This window comes from Aquarana catesbeiana, linkage group LG05 (genome assembly GCF_042186555.1).
Source record: "Aquarana catesbeiana isolate 2022-GZ linkage group LG05, ASM4218655v1, whole genome shotgun sequence".
NCBI lineage: Eukaryota > Metazoa > Chordata > Amphibia > Anura > Ranidae > Aquarana > Aquarana catesbeiana.
In genome coordinates this window covers 357,205,195-357,227,254 of record NC_133328.1, presented here as the reverse complement: position 1 = coordinate 357,227,254, position 22,060 = coordinate 357,205,195, and the positions used below count along the sequence as shown (strand labels likewise).

The 22,060-nt window shown below is 40.3% G+C and overlaps 1 protein-coding gene across 2 annotated transcripts in view; it reads left to right on the top strand.

Moving 5' to 3' along the window:
- DROSHA (drosha ribonuclease III) overlaps nt 1-22,060 on the top strand; it is a 651,577-nt gene that overhangs the window by 192,328 nt on the left and 437,189 nt on the right. For both annotated transcript variants that reach the window (XM_073630893.1, XM_073630892.1), the window contains exon 10: nt 17,403-17,474. In XM_073630893.1, coding sequence (XP_073486994.1) covers nt 17,403-17,474 — 72 coding nt within the window. The remainder of the gene's footprint in view (nt 1-17,402; nt 17,475-22,060) is intronic.

Below are 22,060 nucleotides of genomic sequence, written 5' to 3'. Positions count from 1 at the left end.
AAGTCTGGAAATCATCTTCCCATTGCTTCCTGGTCCTCCCCACAGCCCCAAAACACTGCTGAGGTTTACATCAGCTGTTGCAAGTGTAAAATTACTGCACTAGTGTCCCACCCCTACCGACTGCCTCCTCCATACATAGAACTTGTAGCAATCTTTTCCAGATGCAAAGAGTTTTGTCATTGGAGGCGGTAGATCCCGTCATCCATTCATAAAGTGCTTTGCGTTTTGGAAAAGAATATTATAAGTTCTATGAATAGATTAGATGGGTGGAAGGGGATGGTGAGTGACACAACTCAACACTCACTCTTGCAACAACTGATGTTATCCCCCACAATGCCAGAATAATAGCGCTATGGGAAGGATGTGGTGGTAGCAGAGGGAAGATTTCTACACTATGCATGTACATGATGCACAGGTAAGTAATGTTCATGCTGCTGCATAAAACAATTAAAATGTAACTAGACTTAAGCTTTAAAATGGATACTGCTTTATTTGTGTAATTTGCAAGTTAGCTAGTTTCAAACTATTAAGGTTTATATAGTGGCAGCCTCTATAACCATGTACAAATGATAAAATGCAAGTTATATAGAACCAGTTCTGTTCATTTTCATTCCAAGACAATCCATAGGGAACATATGGCTATGTTCACAGTAATTATCTTTTATTTGTCTGTGCATTTTAATGAATTAGCAGAGGGCCAATAAATTTACAGATCATGTGATAATAAACATAGACACGTTGTTTGATCCCATTTTTGCAACATAGTATAATGCATATAAATTAGTTTGTTCATAGAGGATTGAATGAAATTCATGGAGGCATGCTGATCATCTCTAGACATGCTTTCTAGTCTCTGCATTCAAAATTTCTGATAAATATAGAAGATTAAACCATTGATCTTAGTATGCATGGACACCATGACTGCCACTCTATGTTGGCATGGGATGTCAGAGTGGGTCATTATATGTCATAAGTTACTTGCTAATCCCATCAGTACTTGTTCAGTTTTAGAAAGGGCACAAATCAAGATTGGTAAACTTTTTGGTCCAAGACAAACTGGCTCCCATGTTTGAGTGGAGAATTGTCTTATCTTAATCATACACTGCAGGACACAGAAAACACATTCATACACCATGGGTTATAGGTGTGTACCTTGATATGATTGGACACTGGCAAGCTTTTGATGTCTTGCCCTCCTGAGGCGCCCCCCCCTATAACCCTACTTCACTCTGTGAATCCTCCGTTTTGTGCTAGTCTCTAAAGGTGATGGACCTCCTCTCCTCCTCAGAGAAATCAGCTTCACTAGTTTATAATTTTTCTTTATTAATTTGTTCTAATACTTCAATCAACACTTCACTGTCTTCTAATGCCTACACAGAAGCAGTATATCTGGATCAGTGAAGCCTCTGCAAAATCTTGGGAGCCGTGCCCGGACCACACACTGTGGGGAAAGCCTGTGATGTTTCAAATCACATGCAATTCTGTGCAGTGTGATTTGAACCCATTCATTTTTTATGGGCTCAAATCGCACCACAAAGGTATCAGTTTCAGGTATTGGAGCATTTGTATGAGTACTCATGCAAATACCCCGTATCGGTGCAACCCGACATGAACCATGTCTGATGGACATGGATTCTCATATAAGCCCCCCTATTCAACCACCATGTGCTTCACTGGGACCTTAATTTGGATCTATGTGCCTTACAGAGAACCCTTTGAACTCATCTGGGATATTCCTATGGAGGTTCTTTATTTCTGGCAAAGTTGCCTTTTTGGTTGCTATCACATCTCCCAGATTATTGAAATACACAAGATAGGACATTTCAGGCATCTACAAAGTAGCAAAACCATATTTTAAAAGACTCACTGTCAGTTTTATTGTACATAAAACCATTTTAAAAACAATGCTTGTACATAAAACATTATGGCTGATATTTATGCTAATGTTTCACCATATTCTGTCTACTTACCCCATATTCTCATATGTGCTGCTGACCTAATTGGGTAAACCATAATTTTTCGATTGCTTGAATGGAAAATGGCCCAATGCATTTCAAAGCATCTTCTTCATTGGGGCAAAGTGTAGATAAAAGCAGATTACCAAAAACACTTATCAACACATGAACATTAACCAGTTAACGACCACCCTATTATAGCTTTACTGCTACAGGGCGGCTGCTCTATGCAGATTCCTTTATATATTTGTGATTTTGCTCTTCTAGGTGGGGGGGCGCACTGCTTCTGCTATGATTAGTCGCAGCAGAAGCCAATCAGTGGGCACCGGCCAATAGATGATTTCCGGCACCCACTGATCGGCGAGGAGACACACTGGACGGAGGTCTGCATATGTAAACAGTGCAGAGCTCTGTCCTGTCAGAGGGGATGTGCTGGATTTGCTTTCCCTGCAGGGAATAAAATTCAGCACGTCTCTTAGTGAAAGCAACACACTGTACACACAAAAACACTGGTTAGGCACACATTTAACCCTTTGATCACCCTTGATGTTTAACCCCTTCCCAACCAGTGTCATTAGTACAGTGACAGTGCATATTTTTAGCACTGATCACTGTATTCGTGTCACTGGTTCCCACAAAGTCTCAGTTAGTGTCAGATTGTCTGCTGCAATATCACAGTCCCGCTATATGTCACTGATCGCCACCATTACTAGTATAAAAATAAAAAAAATCCAGTATATATACCTTAATTTGTAAACACTATATCATTTGCACAAACCAATCAACATACGCTTATTGGGATTTTTTTTTTACCAAAAATATGTAGCAGAATACATATTGGCCTAAATTTATGAAGAAATTAGATTTTTTTCAATTTTTTTATTGGATATGTTTAAGTAAAAAATATTACAATTTTTTTTTTTTAATTTGTCTTTTTCTGTTTATAGTGCAAAAAATAAAAACAGTATGGCATGACCACACAATTGTCAGTTAAAGTAATGCAGTGTCGTATGGCAAAAATCACCTGGTCATGAGGAGTAAATCTTCAGGGGTCAACTGGTTAAAAAAATCACATTCCCAGTGATGCAGTTACAGCAAACACACCAGATAGCTGAACGAGGTGGTGGTAGCCCATAAGGACTCAAGAACGTGTTTTGGCAAAGGGGTCACCAGTCCTAACATGAGCTCCCATTTCCCATTCAAACATTTGAAAACTGATGGTTTTCCCAGTTAAGTCAGGAGTACATATGGGATAATTGGGTAGTAGAGAAAATATGGTGACATATTGGCAATATACTGTATACCAGCCATAATGTTTTATGTAGCTTCTTTAATAATGTTTAATTTTGCTTCATGTATAATAAAACTGCAACTGAGTCTTTTAAAATATGGTTGTGTTACTTTGTACATGCCTGAAATGACCCAATCTGTAGATTTTAAAGGATGTTGGAATGACACAACTTATCACCTCTGATATAGTCTAAGAAATCACGTCTGTTAGACGTGTTTCTGAATAGGTGGCCCTTTCCTGTAAAGAATCTTTTCTCAGAAATCACAACAACAATTTTTGTCTTACACCCAAGACCATCCTTTCTTTCAAAGGTGGTTTCAATGTTCCACCTCAATAAAGACATTGTACTGACATTCTTGTGCCCTTATCCTCAGCATCCAAAGGAGTTTTTCTCTTCATTGCCTTAGGCTTGGTTCACACCTAAACCAGCCGCGGATCGCACAACAACGCTGTCCGTCCCTGTTCTCCATTTCAGGGACGAATCAGGAAGCAAAGAAGCACAGAGTTTCTGTGCATGTGAACCGGCTCCATGGAGAGCTGGTCATATTCTCCTGCTATGCAAATTGGATGCAGAGAAATTCACATAGGTGTGAACCCAGCCTTAACATAGTCAGAGACATTGGAGAATACCTCAAAGCTGCTGCTTCAGTGAGACAAATAGCATCTTGCTATGGGGGCACCCAAGCCGCTGCTCTGTGTCCATTCACACTCGGTGCTTGGCTCAGCCCCATCCCCCATCTTCTCATTGACTAACTGGCCATGATTGACAGTAGCAGAAGCCAATGACTCTTGCTGCTGTCTCAGCCAACGAGGAGGAAGAGACCCAGGAGAGCCGCTGCTCTCAAGCACATCGATCGAGATGGAGCTCAGGTAAGTTTTAGGAGGGGCTGCTGTGTACAGAAGGTTTTTTTTTTTTACCTTCATGCATAGAATGCATGGATGTACAGTATCTATAGCAAATCCATTTTTTGGATAGGATACAGAAAAATTAAAACCATGTCAGTTTATTTTTAGCTTCCTGTGTTCTTTAGGAGAGCTTATTCTTCACTTCCTGTTCTAAAGACAAAACAGGAAGTGAGTAGAATCCTCTACAGAGTTGGAGAATTCTCCAATTAGACGGTTGTCACTGGTGTAGATGACAACTCTCTAATTGAAACATTCAGTTTGTGTTCTACTACTGTATAATTTTGGATTTCCAATCACTTATGTGCCTGTGACATTGCATTAAAATATTATGTCTGCAAGATATTTAAGATCAACTAAATCAAGTCAATTTTTTTTTTTTCTGGGGAGCCACATACTGAAGGACAGACAGAGTTGTGTTGGAATAAGTAAGCACCTTGTGATGCTTGGTGTGCTGCAGCTTTGTAATTGTATATGCAATATGGAGGCTAATAAAATTATTAGTGGACCTGAAGTGTAAAAGTAAATTGTGCACAAGGCTGGCACCAAAACTGTAAAAGTACTAGATAATGCAAAAAATAATCTTACACTTACATTACCTTTACCCTCAGCTATTTTAGCGGTCATCTTGGAGGTGTATTTGGGGTCGTTATCATGTCGGAATACTGCCCTGCGACCCAGTCTCTGAATGGAGGGGATCATGCTCTGCTTAGTATGTCACAGTACATGTTGGCATTCATGGTTTCCTCAATTACTGTAGCTCCCCAGTGCTGACAGCACTCATGCAACCCCAGACCATGACACTCCCACCACCGTGCTTGACAGTAGGTAAGACACACTTGTCTTTCTACTCCTCACCTGGTTGTCGCCACACACACACACTTGATACCAGCTGAACCAAATAAGTTTATCTTGGTCTCATCAGACCACAGAACATGGTTCCAGTAATCCATGTCCTTAATCTGTTTGTCTTCAGCAAACTGTTAGCAGGCTTTCTTATGCATTATCTTTAGATGAGGCTTCCTTCTGGGACGACAGCCATGCAGACCAATTTGATTCAGTGTGCGGCGTATGGTCTGAGCACTAACAGGCTGACCCCCCACCCCTTCAACCTCTGCAGCAATGCTGGCAGCACTCATACATCTATTTCCCAAAGACAACCTCTGGATATGACGCTGAGCAGGTGCACTCAACTTCTTTGGTTGACCATGGCGAGGCCTTTTCTGAGTGGAACCTGTCCTGTATAACCGCTGTATGGTCTTGGCCACTGTGCTGCAGCTCAATTTCAGGAACAATTCTTTTTTTTTTCCGCTCCTTAGAGAGTTATTTGTCATGAGGTGCCATGTTGAACTTCCAATGACCAGTATGAGAGAGTGAGAGTGATAACACCAAATTTAACACACCTGCTCCCCATTCACACCTGAGACCTTGTAACACTAAAAAGTCACATGACACAAGGGAGGGAAAATTGCTAATTGGGCCCAATTTGGACATTTTCACTTAGGGTTGTACTCAATTTTGTTGCCAGTGGTTTAGACATTAATGACTGTGTGTTGTGTTATTTTGAGGGGACAGCAAATTTACACTGTTATACAAGCTGTACCCTCACTACTTTACATTGTAGCAAAGTGTCATTTCTTCAGTGTTGTCACATGAAAAGATATAATAAAATATTTACACTTATGTGAGATACTGTATTTAAAAAAAAAGTGTAGTCTGTGGAAAAAAATCTATCTATCTATCTATCTATCTATCTATCTATCTATCTATCTATCTATCTATCTATCTATCTATCTATCTATCTATCTATCTATCTATCTATCTATCTATCTATCCATCTATCTATCGACATGCTGTAGTTAGAGTAGCAATTTGGTCCTTCTTTTACATTAATGATTGCACCTAAATGACTTTCTTCTTGTATATGAGTACAACAAATCTGTAAGATTAAAAAATGCCTGGAAGAAACAGATGGGTGCATATCGTTATATGATCTAGTGTACAAGGATTTCTAATATAACACACATTACACTCTCTTATCCACAATCTTCCCATTGTCAGTATCTGAGAGTTCCAGAGAGACAGTAAGCTGTGATTAGTTGCCGTGAATGCATATTAGATTCACTGTAATCTGGTTAACACTGTTTATTACATTTGGGCCCTTGTGCACCAACTCCCACTAATGTTAGACAACTTAAACATATTCTCAGTTTTTTTTTTTTTTTTCTAGTAGTGAATTGTAGAAATAACATTTTATTCCACATTCTGAGCATAGTGTTTGTGTTGTTGATCCATGGCATCAATATTCCATTAAATATTAGCCCTCTTAAACACTTACATTTCAAGGGCAGATGACTGAGAAGCAAAATAGTTGCAGAATCCTGTTGATAATACACAAAGCACTATTTGTGGGCTGCCTGTTCTGTATGTATTAGGTACAACATTCTCTAGATGTGGATCAATTTCTTACCCCTTGAGTGAGTCATTAGTTGTATTTGTTTGATTCTCCACATGGAGATCGTCGAGGCAATACATGCTGAGGCCGGGTTAACACTGCTGCAATATCAGACATCACATGTGATTCGCACCGCACCGCTGTGCAGATCACATGCGATGTCTGTGCGATGCGGATTCGGCCATACAAATTGTATGGCTGAATTTGCATCGCATTTGGATCAAAGTCGTGCAGGACCCTTTTTTTTGGTCCATACCAGAACCTGATTGCATGAGTACACATGCTATCCGATTCCTGTCCGAAATTGCAGTTCGCACTGCGATATGCAAACCGATCTGTCGGTGTCATTAACTTTGTATTGACACCGGCAGGGGTTCGCATAAGGCAGTGTGAACTGCCTGCGAGATGTATGTGATGCGAGAACCCGTACTGGATTTGCACGGGTTCTTACATCGCAGCAGTGTGAACTGAGCCTAAAAGTACCGTCAAGGTTTTCAGATTTGATCCACATATTTTGGAAACTGTTTAGACCAGGGATATGCAATCAGCGGACCTCCAGCTGTTGCAAAACTACAAGTCCCATCATGCCTCTGCCTCTGGGTGTCATGCTTGTGGTTGTCAGAGTCTTGCTATGCCTCATGTGAGTTGTAGTTCTGCCTCAGCTGGAGGTCCGCTAATTGCATATCCCTGGTTTATACAGACATTGTGTCTGAGATTTACTAAGGCTGGATTCACACATGTGCGGTGCGAATTCCAGCTCCGTTTTCTCTGCGAAGAGAAAAAACAGCTGTTCAGTGGTTCCTCTCCGTTGTAGCTGCGGATCAGTGAGCCAGGAGAGGGGGGAGGTGTAGTGAGGAGAAGGAGAGAATTCGTGTTCAGAACGGAATGCATCTGCGAATCAGATGCGTTCCCATAGAAAATAATGTGCTTGTAATTCGCACCGCAATGGCCAGAAAACGCACACTTTTTTGGGCAATGCACAGTGCGAATGCAACGCACATATGTGAACCAGATGCATTCAAATTTATGCATTTTAAAGTGTTCTGCGTATTGGATGCGGTGTAAACCGCATCTAATTCACATAGGTGGGAACGGGGCCTAAAGCTGGTACACTCAGAATCCCGTGCAGCTGTGCATGGTAGCCAATCATAACTTCAGCTTGTTCAATTAAGCTTTGGCAGTAAAACCTGGATGCTGATTGGTTTTCTTTGCAGAGTTGCACCAGATTTTGCACTTTACAGCTTTAGTAATAAAACCCCTCTGAGTCCAGATTACTGATTTTGCTAAATTGATACCCAACATGTCACGCTTCAAAATTGCGCCCGTTCATGGAATGGCGACAAACTTTTACCCTTAAAAATCTCCATAGGCGACGTTTAAAAAATTCTACAGGTTGCATGTTTTAAGGTACAGAGGAGGTCTAGGGTTAGAATTATTGCTCTCGCTCTACCAATCGCGGCGATGCCTCCTGTGTGGTTTGAACACCATTTACATATGCGGGCGCTACTCACGTATGCGTTCGCTTCTGCACGCGAGCTCGGCGGGACGGGGGGCATTTAAAATTTTTTTTTCTTATTTATGTTACCTTTTATTTTTTATTTTTACACTTTAAAAAAAAAAATAAATAAAAATTGTGTCACTTTTATTCCCATTACAAGGAACGTAAACATCCCTTGTAATAGAAAACAAGCATGACAGGACCTCTTAAATATGAGATCTGGGGTCAAAAAGACCTCAGATCTCATATTAACACTAAAAAGCAATAATAAAAAAAAAATGTAATTTAACCACTTAAATACAGGGCACTTATACACCTTCCTGTCCAGACCAATTTTCAGCTTTCAGAGCTGTCACACTTTGAATGACAATTGCGCGGTTATGCTACACTGTACCCAAACTAGATTTTTATCATTTTGTTCCCACAAATAGAGCTTTCTTTTGGTGATATTAGATCACCTCTGGGATTTTTATTTTCTGCTGAACAAATAAAAAAAATACCGAAAATTTAGAAAAAAAACGTTTTTTTTTGTTTCTCTTACAAAACTTTGTAAATTACTAAGTTTTCTTCTTCACTGATGGGGCTGCACTGACGGGCACTGTTAAGACGGCACTGTTGAAGTGGCACTGATGATGGGCACTAATATGTGGCACTGATGGGTCACTGATATGCAGTATTGATGGGTACACATAGGTGGCACGGATGGGCACTGATAGGCGGCACGGATGGGCACTGATAGGCGGCACAGATGGGCAATGATAGGTGGCATGGATGGGCACTGATAGGTGGCACTGATGGCCATCACTAATTGGCATCCATTGTGGGCACTGATTGTTATCCCTGTTGGCCATGGGTGACATACCTGGTGGTGACTAGTGGTGGGCATCCCTGGTGATCCTGGTGGCGTCCCTGGTGGTCCAGTGTGGGTATCCTCGGGAGGGCTGTGCTGGTAATCAATCAGCACAGACCCCCACTGTCAGAGGAGCAGCTAATCGGCTCTACTCTACTAGTGTCTGACAGATGCGAGTGAGGAAAAGGAAATCAACGGCTCTTCCTGTTTATACTGTGATCAGCCGTGATTGGACATGGCTGATCACGTGGTAAAGAGTCTCCATCTCCGCACAGCTCACAAGTGGTCAATGCTGTTACTGTAGAGGAGGAAATGTTTCCAGGGTTTTTTTTTTTTTCAGGCCTGTTTTATGTTCTTGGGACCAAATGGGGAATCCACCCTATACTGGATCTGATCCATGTATGGAATCCATCAGGTCCGTCCTTCTTTGACCCACAAGACCTTCTAGCCTCTGTCCTCTCTTACTAGCACATAAACACTTTCTGCATTTTTCTGATCACTCTATAACTCCTGTTTTTTTTTTTTTTTCCCAGTGACTCAGTGAAATCTCAACTGGTGTTTTTGAAAAACACACCTGTGCACATGTAAATGTGAGTTCTGTCACATAACCGTGTTCAGCAATAGCCCTTTTTGGATGTCTGTTAATTAGTTGATCAGTCTGGTAGTTTGAGTCCTCTGTGTTTCTTACTTTGTTCCACTTTGTTTATTACATCCATTTTAGATGTGCAGACATTGGGTTGCAGTTAAAAATAAAAATACCTAAAATAAAAAAGCAAATTGTAATCATCTTGGCACAATGTTTCTCATGCTGTTAGTGAATACCCAGGTAGCAGTTAACAGAAAAATGTGTGACCCTGTCACACTGAGCACAGAGAGCACTGCAGATGCTATTCAACTGCGCAAAACTGATTTTCTTTTTTCTTTTTTTCTTTTTTTTTCCCAAGAAATATCGGGCAAGATACCTATTAGCAATAATTGAAAATTCCAAGAATGGAATAGACCACTTAGTGCTAACATCAGTATGGCCTTTTATCGCTGAGTAAAACATTAACATTTTATAGTTTACTGTTGTCTTTGTTAAAGTAGGTTTACTTGTCTGTACACATATGATAATTGACAAAGGGCAAAATTGGGCTTCCAAAGCTTTTGTGAAATATGTTCCCGTCATAATCACTATAAGACACATCACTTAGTGGGTTCTGCATTAGGTGTGCATTCATAGTATTATGAATCATCTAGTTTTCAGCTACCATCTGCAAAATCTTGCTGTTCACCTGCACGTCAACCCACCCACCAACTGGCAGGGGAAAAGAGCAACGCTAAGGCTCGATTCATACTAATGTGTTTTTTGATGATTTTGCAGAAGAGCAGAGAATTTTTTTTTAACATGAGTTCCTATGGAACACATTCACATCAATGCATTGTGCCTCTGCATTTTTGGGAAGGGTTGGGGACTTGCTTCCTGCAAAATGCACTGTTTTGCATGTAATATATTCAATGGACCCGCATCCAAAACGAAACTACTGTGTTTTTTCCGCAATTTTGACATGATTTTGCCGCAATTTGCGATTTGCTATTTGTGTTTGGGACGAGCGAGCGCCCCCCGAACCATACAAGGCCACATGCCCCCAACATGGGGGGTGGGTGCTTTGCGTCAGGGGTGGCTCTGTGCCCCCCAGCCTAAAGCACCTCCCCGCTTCTTGTTCGGGCTTCCTCCATCTTCTCCCAAATCTTCCTCCTCCGGGCTTTTCCTTCTCTCGCTTCTTCTTCCGCTCTTCTTCTTTCTCTGGTCTTCTTTGTCCAGTGTTCTTTTTCCTCTGCTGCCACTCCTGCCGACGACCCTGAACTGTCCGCGCCAATGTCAAGCATTTCTTACATAACAATGGGGGTGTGACCATCAGGTGACATCATCCAGAGGCCCCACCCCCTTGTGATGTCACAAACACATGCCCTGGGGGTGATGTCACAAGGGGGTGGGGCCTCCAAATTCCATCATCCTATGGCCACGCCCCCAATGTTATCTAAGAAATGCTTGACATCGGTGCGGACAGATCAGCGGGACGCAGTATCGGATGAGGGTCGGCGGCGGGAGTGGCAGCAGAGGAAGAAGCACACAGGGCCAAGAACAAGCGGGAGAAGGAGAATAAGGCGAAGAAAATTGGAGGAAGATGATGATATTTTTAATAAAAGACTTGTCAAAAACTGTCCAATGTATTTTTTCACACTACACTACTTTTTTGTGGGCAAGGGTTGTCGGGAAGGGGCCCTTGTCCCCATGAACATGGAGACAAGGTGCTTTGGGATGGGGGCATAGAGTCACCTCTGCCCCAAAGCACCCACCCCCCCATGTTGAGGGCATGCGGCCTGGCATGGTTCATGAAGGGGGGGGCGCTCGCTCGTCCCCTCCCTTTTCTGACCTCTCGGGCTGCATGCTCGGTTAAGGGTCTGGTATGGATTTTGTGTGGGACCCCACGCCATTTAAAAAACAAAAAAAAAAATGGCGTGGTTTTGTTTTGTTAGACATCTGAGTGTCTCCCCATCATATGAGACATGCTACGTTAGTTTGTGAGCCAGTGTTATATTCACTGAAACCTACTGGCCAGATGTAATATTTGTGACTAGACTAGCCCCTTTAAGAAAATTTGCATTGATTTACCCCTAGTTTGAGAGGTTGAGTCGGATGTACATATTTTTGTTCTACTTTACATTTCGAATAACTGGCTTTTGCAATGTAAAATTCACAGCGTGCCTGTAAACTGTGAAGTTGACCTGTGACATCACTTGGCATTACTTTGGTGTCCTTTTATGAAACTGCGGTAAAATACCGCTATTCAGTTCTCAGGCATTCTCAGAGGAGATCGCTCTCCTCTGAGTGCCTGTTTATGATGGTCTGTAGCTCGCTTCTCATGTTGAGTTGAGAAGCGATCTACAAACGCCGGGAACTCCTGAGAACGGCTCCTCTCACTGTAATCTCGCGTGATGTAGCGGGATTACAGTATGAGGAAGTGTAAAATACAAAAAGTTGAACACGAATCAGCACACATTATTCCCCAACATATTAATAAAATAAGTTAAATTCTCCCTACACAATATGCATTAACCTAATTATAAAAAACATTGTTTTTATCAATATTTAAAGATCATACATGTGCTTATTTAAATGTGAATGGTGTATAGTAAATTAATGTAATCCACATATGTAATGCAGCGATACACCATTCATATAAATGCAAAATACATTTATAGTCATTAAAAAATCATTTTAATAACGTATACAAGTATAAATATTTAATGAATTAAAAGAAAATATATTTCATAAGATAAACACCCGTATAACTGTAACAGAACATGCCATGGGTAAAACTATATATCAGGATTTACAAAATTTTATTTACTAATAAATTAAAATATATATAAAAATCACATTATATATATATATAGCTTAATTATTAAATAATAAATAATTATTAAATAATAATAATAATGAATTAATAATGATTAATAATTAATCATATCTTTTCATGTGACAACACTGAATAAATGACATGCTACAATGTAAACTAGTGAGTGTACAGCTTGTATAACAGTAAAAATTTGCTGTTCCCTCAAAATACCTCAACACACAGCCGTTGTTGTCTAAACCGCTGAAAACAAAAGTGAGTAGACCTCTAATTGAAAATGTCCAAATTGGGCCCAAAGTGTCAATATTTTGTGTGGCTACCATTATTTTCCAGCACTGCCTTAACCCTCTTGGGCATGGAGTTTACCAGAGCTTCACAGGTTTCCACAGGAGTCCCCTTCCACTCATCCATGACGACATCACGGAGCTGGTCAATGTTAGAGACCTTGCGCTCCTCCACCTTCCGTTTGAGGATATCCCACAGATGTTCAATAGGTTTTAGGTCTGGAGACATGCTTGGCCAGTCAATGACCTTTACCCTCAGCTTCTTTAGCAAGACAGTGGTCGTGTTGGAGGAGTGTTTGGGGTCGTTATCATGTTGGAATACTGCCCTGCGGCCCAGTCTCTGAATGGAGGGGATCATGTCACTGTACATGTTGGCATTCATGGTTGTCTCAATGAACTGTAGCTCCCCAGTGCTGGTAGCACTCTCAAAGCCCCAGACCATGACACTCCCACCACCATAATTGACTGTAGGCAAGACACACTTGTCTTTGTACGCCTCACCTGTTTGCCGCCAAACACACTTGACACCATCTGAACCAAATAAGTTTATCTTGGTCTCATTAGACCACAGGACAATCCACCTTCTTAGTCTGCTTGTCTTCAGCAAACTGTTTATGGTCTTTATTGTGCATCATCTTTAAGGCTTCCTTCTGGGACGACAGCAATGCAGACCAATTTGATGCAGTGTGCAGCGTATGTTCTGAGCACTGATAGGCTGACCCCCCACCCCTTCAACCTTTGCAGCAATGCTGGCAGCACTCATACGTCTATTTTCCAAAGACAACCTCAGGATATGACGCTGAGCATGTGCACTCAACTTCTTTGGTCAACCATATCGAGGCCTGCTCTGACTGAAACCCGTCCTGTTAAACTGCTGTATGGTCTTGGCCACCGTGCTGCAGCTGAGTTTACGGGTGTTGGAAATCTTCTTATAGCCTAGGCCATCTTTATGTAGAGCAATTCCTTTTTCTCACATCCTCAGAGAGTTTGTTGCCATGAGGTGCCATGTTGAACTTCCAGTGACCAGTATGAGAGAGTGAGAGCGATAACATCAAAATTTAACACACCTGACCCCAGTTCACACCTGAGACCTTGTAACACTAACAAGTCACATGTCACCGGGGAAGGAAAATGGCTAATTGTGCCCAAGTTGAACATTTTCATGCAGGGTTGTACTCACTTTTGTTGCCAGCGGTTTTGACATTAAGGCTTTGTGTTGAGTTATTTTGAGGGGACAGCAAATTTACACTGTTATACAAGCTGTACACTAACTATTTTACATTATAGCAAAGTGTAATTTTTTCAGTGTTGTCACATGAAAATATATATATTTACAAAAATGTGAAGGGTGTACCCACTTTTGTGAGGTACTGTAAATAAGAGAGAGAAAGAGGCTGGCATCACAATTGTGCAATAACAGAAATTGCATGTGACGCATTGCTGTGCAATGTGCATATCACATGCAATGTTTGTGCGATATCAATTTAAATCATATTGCATTTGCACCAAAATGGGACCCTTTAGGTGAGCCGCACAGGAAACTGATCGCACGGGTGTTCACACCGATGCGATCCGATTCCTGCACCATTTCATAGTTCACACTGTGATCTTTGAAATGATCTGGGGGTGTCATTAACTTTACATTGACAGCCGCAGCGGTGCGCAGATGTCAATGCAGGTGCGATGTGGAAACCCGCACAGGGATCGCGTTGGTTCCCGCATCGCACAAGTGTGAACCCAGCCAGAGACGTGAACATGTCAATAAAAAAAAAAAATATATAATATATCTATATCTATCTATCTAGATATATCTCTATATCTATCTATCTATCTATCTATCTATCTATCTATCTATCTATCTATCTATCTATCTATCTATCTATCTACACACTATAGATTGCTAACCTGCTGGTTTTGGGGTGTGTAATGGTAGGGAAGATGTGCTCTGACTGTATGGCTGCTCGTGGGTGAAAGAAGGAAGTCAAGACTCTCTCTGATTCTCCACCTCTGAAATGGTGAATCAGGAAATGAGAATTCTGTCACAGATCGCCAGTGAGGTGCCGAGATCGCACCTTCATACACTGGCCGTTTCTGTGACAGTCAGTTACAGATTCTCACTGTGCTGCGATAATCAGTGGAGAACATGTTCTCCGCTGGTTACCTCAGTTTCATACACTGGTAATGACCTGATTTCAGCGGCGAGACTCGGGATCTCCGCTGATCTCAGTTTCATAAAAGGACACCTTTTTAAGTAATTTTTATTGGTATTCTATGTTCTTTATAACACAAACCTAATTTTCTATTTTGTAAAGTTTGCTTCCTACAGAAATTGACAGTTGCATAAAGCTGTTCTGCTTTTTCGTTACCTTTTACATCCCTTTCCTCCCCTTCTTCCCTTAGACCTTAAGGCCTCTTGCACACGGTACTTATGTTTGAGCATCAGCATTTCTGGACATAATTGCAAGTGTTTCTGTTGTGCGTATGCGCATTTGCGCCTACAATACATTCCTAGGCAAAATCCATTAATATTTTTACACCTATGCGCGTATTTGTCAGCATTTGGACTCATGCTGGTGGAAAATAATGACCAGGAATGCAGATTTTTCAGGTTTTTTTTACTCAACGTGTGTACAGGCACATTGTAAACAATGGACTGCATCTTCGATCAGTAAAATGCTGTAATCAGCTTTTTCAAGGTGAAGTGTGCAAGAGGCCTTAAAGTGATTTCTGGTCAAGGCATACATCTCTAGTAAATGTATGTAATATTGGAGAGTTTGTACAGATAATAGGATCTTTCAGTGGACCCAAACTCAAAATGCAAAGATTTACTGTGTTATAAGGAACATCTAGAAAGGTTAAAGCTGAACTTTGGCAATTCCATTGCACAGAGCAGGTAAGTATAGAGATGTTAGTTATTTTCTTTTTAGTTTTTCTTTTTCCTTTACTATTGCTAAGTTTTGCAGAACAACAAGCAAGCATGGAGGAGTTTATGGCTCTAACCTCCTGATATATAAACATACTGCTTATTTGCATCTACTTAGTGAAAGGATCCATACCTCCATGTCTGTTCTCTTGGGTATCTGTTGACCATGTCAAGTAATAGGGTGTTGTTGTCTGTTGTTTGTCATTTAAAATTTTTTTTGTAATAAAGATACATTTTTTTTAGAATTATCACCTCATGATATGCCCACAAAGTCCACCTTTTTTTTTAGTTTTACTCTTTCAATCCTTCTATATACCTATTGGATGTTTGCATAGTGGGGGTCCTCCCTTTTTAAGTATTTTATTGTTGCTATTTTATCCTACAGTTTTCTATTAATTTAATTTTATATTAAACCATGTTGCCTAGTACTACATATCTCAGAGATATCTCTGGCTTTAAGTGGCATGCAATAATGTGTTGGCTTCCTTATGATATTACAGTCCCTGATGTGGGCAAATTGATGTAGCAGACTCATCGTATTTCTTGTCAGTGCCTGATATCTAAAACGTGTGTAAATACATGCTTTTACTTCCATGGTAGTTATGGGCTGAAAGGTATACAATCCATAAGTCAGCCCAGCATCAGAGTGTGTTAGCATGCAAAGGGAAGTGGGTCCATGCTCCTCACAAGATTCATATATTATACTTAATGCACAGACCCTAACTCTGCAGATTGTCAGTATCGGCTGTGTGTATTCATACAATTTATAGCTATGCTACTGGAATAATCTAAATATTTATTGAAATCAGCACTTTATCTGAACTTGCTGCAGCTATCCTCTGCCTGACAACTTTTAGTTGTCTTGCAGGTTCTAGAGTGCTAGAATTCAGAAGTATTGGATGTGTGAGCAAGTACCAATCTCCATTCTTTTTGAGCTGTTTTCTAGCATTATACTTGAATGAAAAAATTTGACATAGATTACAGATATTACACATTATCTTATGCTCATGATGCAAACAAAAAGTTCAGTGCTATGCAGCAAGCAGGGTTTTTTTTAATGTACCCCACCTAAAATGCACAGATTTTAATAGGGTCTTAAAATGTTACTAAACCCACAACAGTCAAATCAAATCTGTATATGCAGTAAAGCATGCTTGTTATACTCACTGTGGAAACTAAGAGGGCACATGTGATCAGCACAGGGCCAATCAGCACTGTCCAGACAGAGGGTCAGGGGTCTTGCAGCCTCATAGGACGGTCAGAACTCCTCCTACAAGCTTTAACCAGACACTGATAGAAGTCATACGACTGCTATGTACTGCTGATGAAAAAAAAAAAAATTATTAGTTTATATTTACTAAAATAATTGCATTTCCATGTTCTGTGTACTGTGGGAGACCTGATATGGTGAATGCAGGGTCCCAGGCTTTAAGGGAAAATGTTTAATCTAAATTCTACTCCCAAATAAAACATGTATTTTTTTTATTATAAACTTAACAGAGTTTTTTTTTTCTGGGACAGGCAAAAATGATTTTTTTCTGGGTTTGTAGTGATTAATGAACTTTTTATGTAGCTTTTTATTGGCTTATTAAAAAATACCCAGTTCTGTGTTGTATTATTTCCTTAAATGAGCTAAACCCATTTAACCACTAGATGGTGATATTGTTCTGCAGTGATACGTTGGCTAAAATTTGCGGCGGATGAAAGTCCATCTCTCATTCTCCACTACTTATTTCTCTCTTTGTTTTATACACTGCCTTCGTTTGGAGCTAAGTGCTCTCAGAAATGCTGCAGTCTTGCGTTATCCCTTAAAAATGATTACTGTTCTTGTTGCTTTTGCAGATTCCCTTGTGCAAAGTAATCCGGTTTAACATTGACTACACAATTCATTTCATTGAGGAAATGATGCCCGAGGTAAGGAAACGTGTGTAACCCCTTTATTGCTAGAGTCTAGCAAGTGAAAGTCTTTGTCAGCCTCATGGTATTTAATTGATTAAACATGGACTTGGGCAATTTTCTGTGTACACATTTTATTGCTGTCCCCCTGATATGAGAGCACTAAAGAAATAGGAATGGATTTTGTAATAAGTAGCAGAATGCGCCTCTACCACCTTCATTACAGCTTTATCCTTTGATGTCCTGCCAGCTCACTGTTGTTGACTGTGCTAAAACCCATCAGGATACATAGGCTGCAGGTGAATTAGAGGGTCACAACTCTACCTCATCTCAGATATTGAGGCAGTTCATGGGCAGGACACACATATGCATTTTATTACATCAGCACCTTTTTCCAGCCGCTGCAAGCAAGTCAATAGCAAATTAACTCACTCCACTCTTTTGGTACAGTCCATTTGTTCTTGTCTGTTTCAGAATAAAGAATTAAAAAGGTGACATTCAGCTGACTGAGAGGATATTTTTTTTTTCCAGTTTACAGTGCACTGTTTCTGAATATAAAGCCTCCTCAGTGTATGAAACATTCTTCAGTCCTCTCCTGCTTTTCAATTTGAAATGGTCATTTTGCTTGTTCTGGCTGTGCTTGCACGGTTCTGTAACTTACCATCCATTTAAAAGACATATCTGCCATATTGTATTGCTCACAATACCCTGCAGGACTGTTTTTTCACATTATGGGTAATTCTTCCTTTAGGTAATAGTGTGTGGAGAGAGGGTCATTCAGAACTTGGTAAATGGAAGCCACCTGTAATAGACTCAAATGGCCTCAATATTAGCATGCCATTGTGTTTGTTTTTGCTGCCAACCTCCAATACATAAGGCCAGCTGTTATTATGAAAAGGGCAAGAAAATACAGTTAAATCTCCATATTGTATTAGTCGGTTTCTTTTAAAATAATAATAAAAAAAAAACACTCTGGCGTAGTGTTGCAAGATATGTTTGTTGCTTTTAACATAGCTTTAGGCGAGATGACAATCTTGCTTTCTCAAATAGACATGGACAACTACAGCGCTGCGTGCAGAGTATAATTAAAGCCTAATGAACCAAACGTTATTATATTAGCAGAATCTAATTTTCTCTTCATATTTTGCTAACGTACGTTTTGTCCAAACATCATATCCTTCTCGCTGCTTTTTTATGCGTGCTATTTTGTTTCGCCTGATATTTAGAAAGTCTAAAATGACATTTCTAAATAAGATGAATGCAGACTTCAAAATGATTCATTGTCTGCTATTGAATCTGTCGTAATGTTGGCAAACTAGCAATAAAGTACAGCGGGGAACCTGCTAGTCTTAACGTAGTCTTATTGTCATGCTTGGCTGCCTATGTGCGTACAGATGCTTAACAATGCATCTTTGTCGCTCTGAACATAGCAGAGGTGTACTGAGTTGGATGTAATTTGCATGGTGGGAGTTTATATTAAAAAAAAAAAGCTGTTTGTTTTTTTAAATAAGCTTTCTTGTTCTAGGTTCATAATGATCTATGGAAGCAGGGAGGCTATGATCCTTCCTAAGCAATGCTAATCTGTAGCTGAAAATACTAGTGAATCACTGGTTTGTAGCTTTTTAGTGATGGTCCATCTGCTTCTTAAATTACTGGTTACAGTTCAGGGGCTGCAGATATTTTTTTTGGCTGCAGCAAACCACTGCTTGGAAATGAAAACTAATAATTGCAGCATTCAGATGGAAAATAGCCTGTTGGTCAGTTTGTACTAAATCAAAGCGATTGATCAATTATTTGCCTTCAATATTACCTAATTGCTGATTACATGGTATATAGTAGCCTTCGGGCAGTAGTAATAAATATTTAATAGAGGCAGTGCAGGCAACCAGGGTAATTTAAATGCAATGTAACCTATTAACCACTTCAGCTCTCACACCTGTACACTCCCCAAGGGACCAAAACAATGTTTTCATTACTGCTACTGGCCTGTTCTTTCAGGAGTGACTTGTTCATTACACAAGATGACAAAGTATTTCCTTTATTGTTTTCTTTATGACAAACAAGGCTTTCTTTTGGTGATATTGCTTTACAAAAATACATATGCAATTTTTTTTTCTTAATTCTTCTTTGTAGTTTGTGACGATTTAGGGTCATGTCACACTTAGAATTTTGTAGTAGCGATTTTTGGCTAGTGACCTAATTGCTGTTGTCGCTAGAGATGTGCTACTAAGAAGTGATTTTTTTTTTTTGCAGCCACAGGTCAAACTTGTGTTACCTTGTTTCATTAACATTTATTGCTGCAAGTTGCTATCCTTCAGTGATTTGTAGCTAAGTCTTAGAGTTCAGTGTAGAGTGATCATCGTTGCCGGCGAGCTTGTCGCTGACATGAAGCGCTGCACATTGTCAATGATCAACTGAGCTATAAATTACCTAACAATTAGCAAGTTAGCAGTTAAAGAGAAAATAATTATGAATTCCTTAGCAAGAAAAAAAGTGTCCTGTAGGAGAGACAGGTGCTTCTCGCATTAACCTGTTTGCTCTGTCTTCTGGTCACGCCCTTGTCTAATATCAAGCCATTAGAAAGCACTCTTTCACTTTGGTCATATGCATGGCCACGATGACTGGGCTGCTGTCCACTCATCTGAGGAATTGAAATCTTGAGTATAGAAAAGATGTCACAAACAGGTCAGTCCAATATTTCATGCACTGTTGTGTTTTTTTTTTTTTTTTTAAATAAAAAAACAAAACAAAACAAAAAAAAGTTTAAATAGTGGTTAGTTTGGATGAGGAGAAGGTTTTTACACAGAGCCTTGGTTCTAGGACCCACAGCCTCAAAATGGTCTATGTGAAAACTAAAGTTGGCCATACACGTATGGATTCCTGTTGTTCAGCATGTGGACCAAACAAAATAAATCAAGCAGATTGCTCATGCTAAAAAGCTCAAATGGATGAATCTATTGCTACCACTATTGTATTCTGACACCCGGTGCTGCCGACTGTCATTTGTCAGCCACTAAATCATTTTTAGAGGCGACGGGAGGGGACACCCCCCCTCCCCCTCCCACCGCCGTCCGGTGATTCTCCGGAGGACCCAGGGAAAGTATCGGTCGCCACCGAATGACGATAATAGAGATTTCCGGTGACCAGAATGTCACCAGTCATCTCTATGACTGTCAGAGGCCCGGGTGCGAAGGTTATGACGTCACGTCCGGGCCGTGCTTGTAAACAAAGCCGCGATCGCGGCTGGAAAGCATGGAATCGTGAATTATTATTATTTATGCTTTCCACAGAAGCACAGAAATGAACGCACACGTAAGTCCCGCCCACATTTGTAAACGCCGTTCAAACCACACATGTGAGGTATTGCTGCGTGCATTAGAGCGAGAGCAATTATTCTAGCACTAGAGTGTGCGCAATTTTAAAACGTGACATGTTGGGTATTTATTTACTCGGCGTAACTTCATCTTTCACATTATACAAAAAAATTGGGCTAACTTTACTGTTTTGTTATTTTTTTCATTCATGAAGCTGTTGTTTTTTTTTTTCAAAAATAACACGTTTGAAAAATTGTTGCGCAAATACCGTGCAACATAAAAAGTTGCAACGACCACCATTTTATACCCTAGGGCGTCTGCTATAAAACATATATAATGTTTGGGGGTTCTGAGTAATTTTCTAGCAAAAAAATTATGACTTTTACATGTAGGAGAGGAGTGCCAGAATAGGCCTGGTATGAAAGTGGTTAAAGTTGTTGAGGCTAGAGATCAAAATGCCCCCTCTCTGTTCCATAGCTTGACCACACCACTGTTCATAGTCAGAAAAGATAGGGGGGGTTGGGTTTAGTTTTTTTAGTTTAGTTTATATTTTGTGTAAGAACTGGGCATCTGTAGTTTACTAACAGAATAGGCTTTGGATAGTGGAGAAGAAGGAAGAAAAAAGTGATCAATTCTATAGAGTCCTTTGTCTAACCACCATTTGAAGGCCCATATATCTAGGCCAGGAGGAAAAAGGGGATTATGAAAGATATGTGAGAGTGGCTTAATGGGTAAACTAGTTGTAGGTGATCTCTAAGTGAATCCCAAAGAGTGAAGGAGTGTAATAGGGTTTTGGCTAGAATAGGGGATTGCAATTTAGTGGGGTACCATAGTAAGTAATTGAGAGTATGATTCGAGGTTGTCTGTCTTTCCTTATGGATCCAGTCAAGGTGTGCCACTCGGGAATAGATTGCTAAGAGTTGGGATTATTGGCCCTCCTGATAATACCAGAGTAATTTGGGAACCCCCATTCCACCCGTGTCTCGGGCTCTAAAGAGAGTTGCTTTGGATAGATGGTGTCTTGCTCCTCCCCAAATGAAGCTAATGATTTTGGATTGCAAGGGTTGTAGGTGAGCTTTAACTACAGGAATGGATAAGGCTCTAAAAAAAGTATAAAACGCGAGGGAGTAATGTCATCTTGACAGAATTGACTCTTCCTAGCCAGGAGAGCTCCAATTGGGCCCAATGATTCAGATCCTCTGTTAATTTTTTTAAAAGTGGAGGGAAATTTTGCCTATAGAGATGTTCTATCTTGGTGGTAAGTCTCACTCCCAAGTATGAAACATCTTA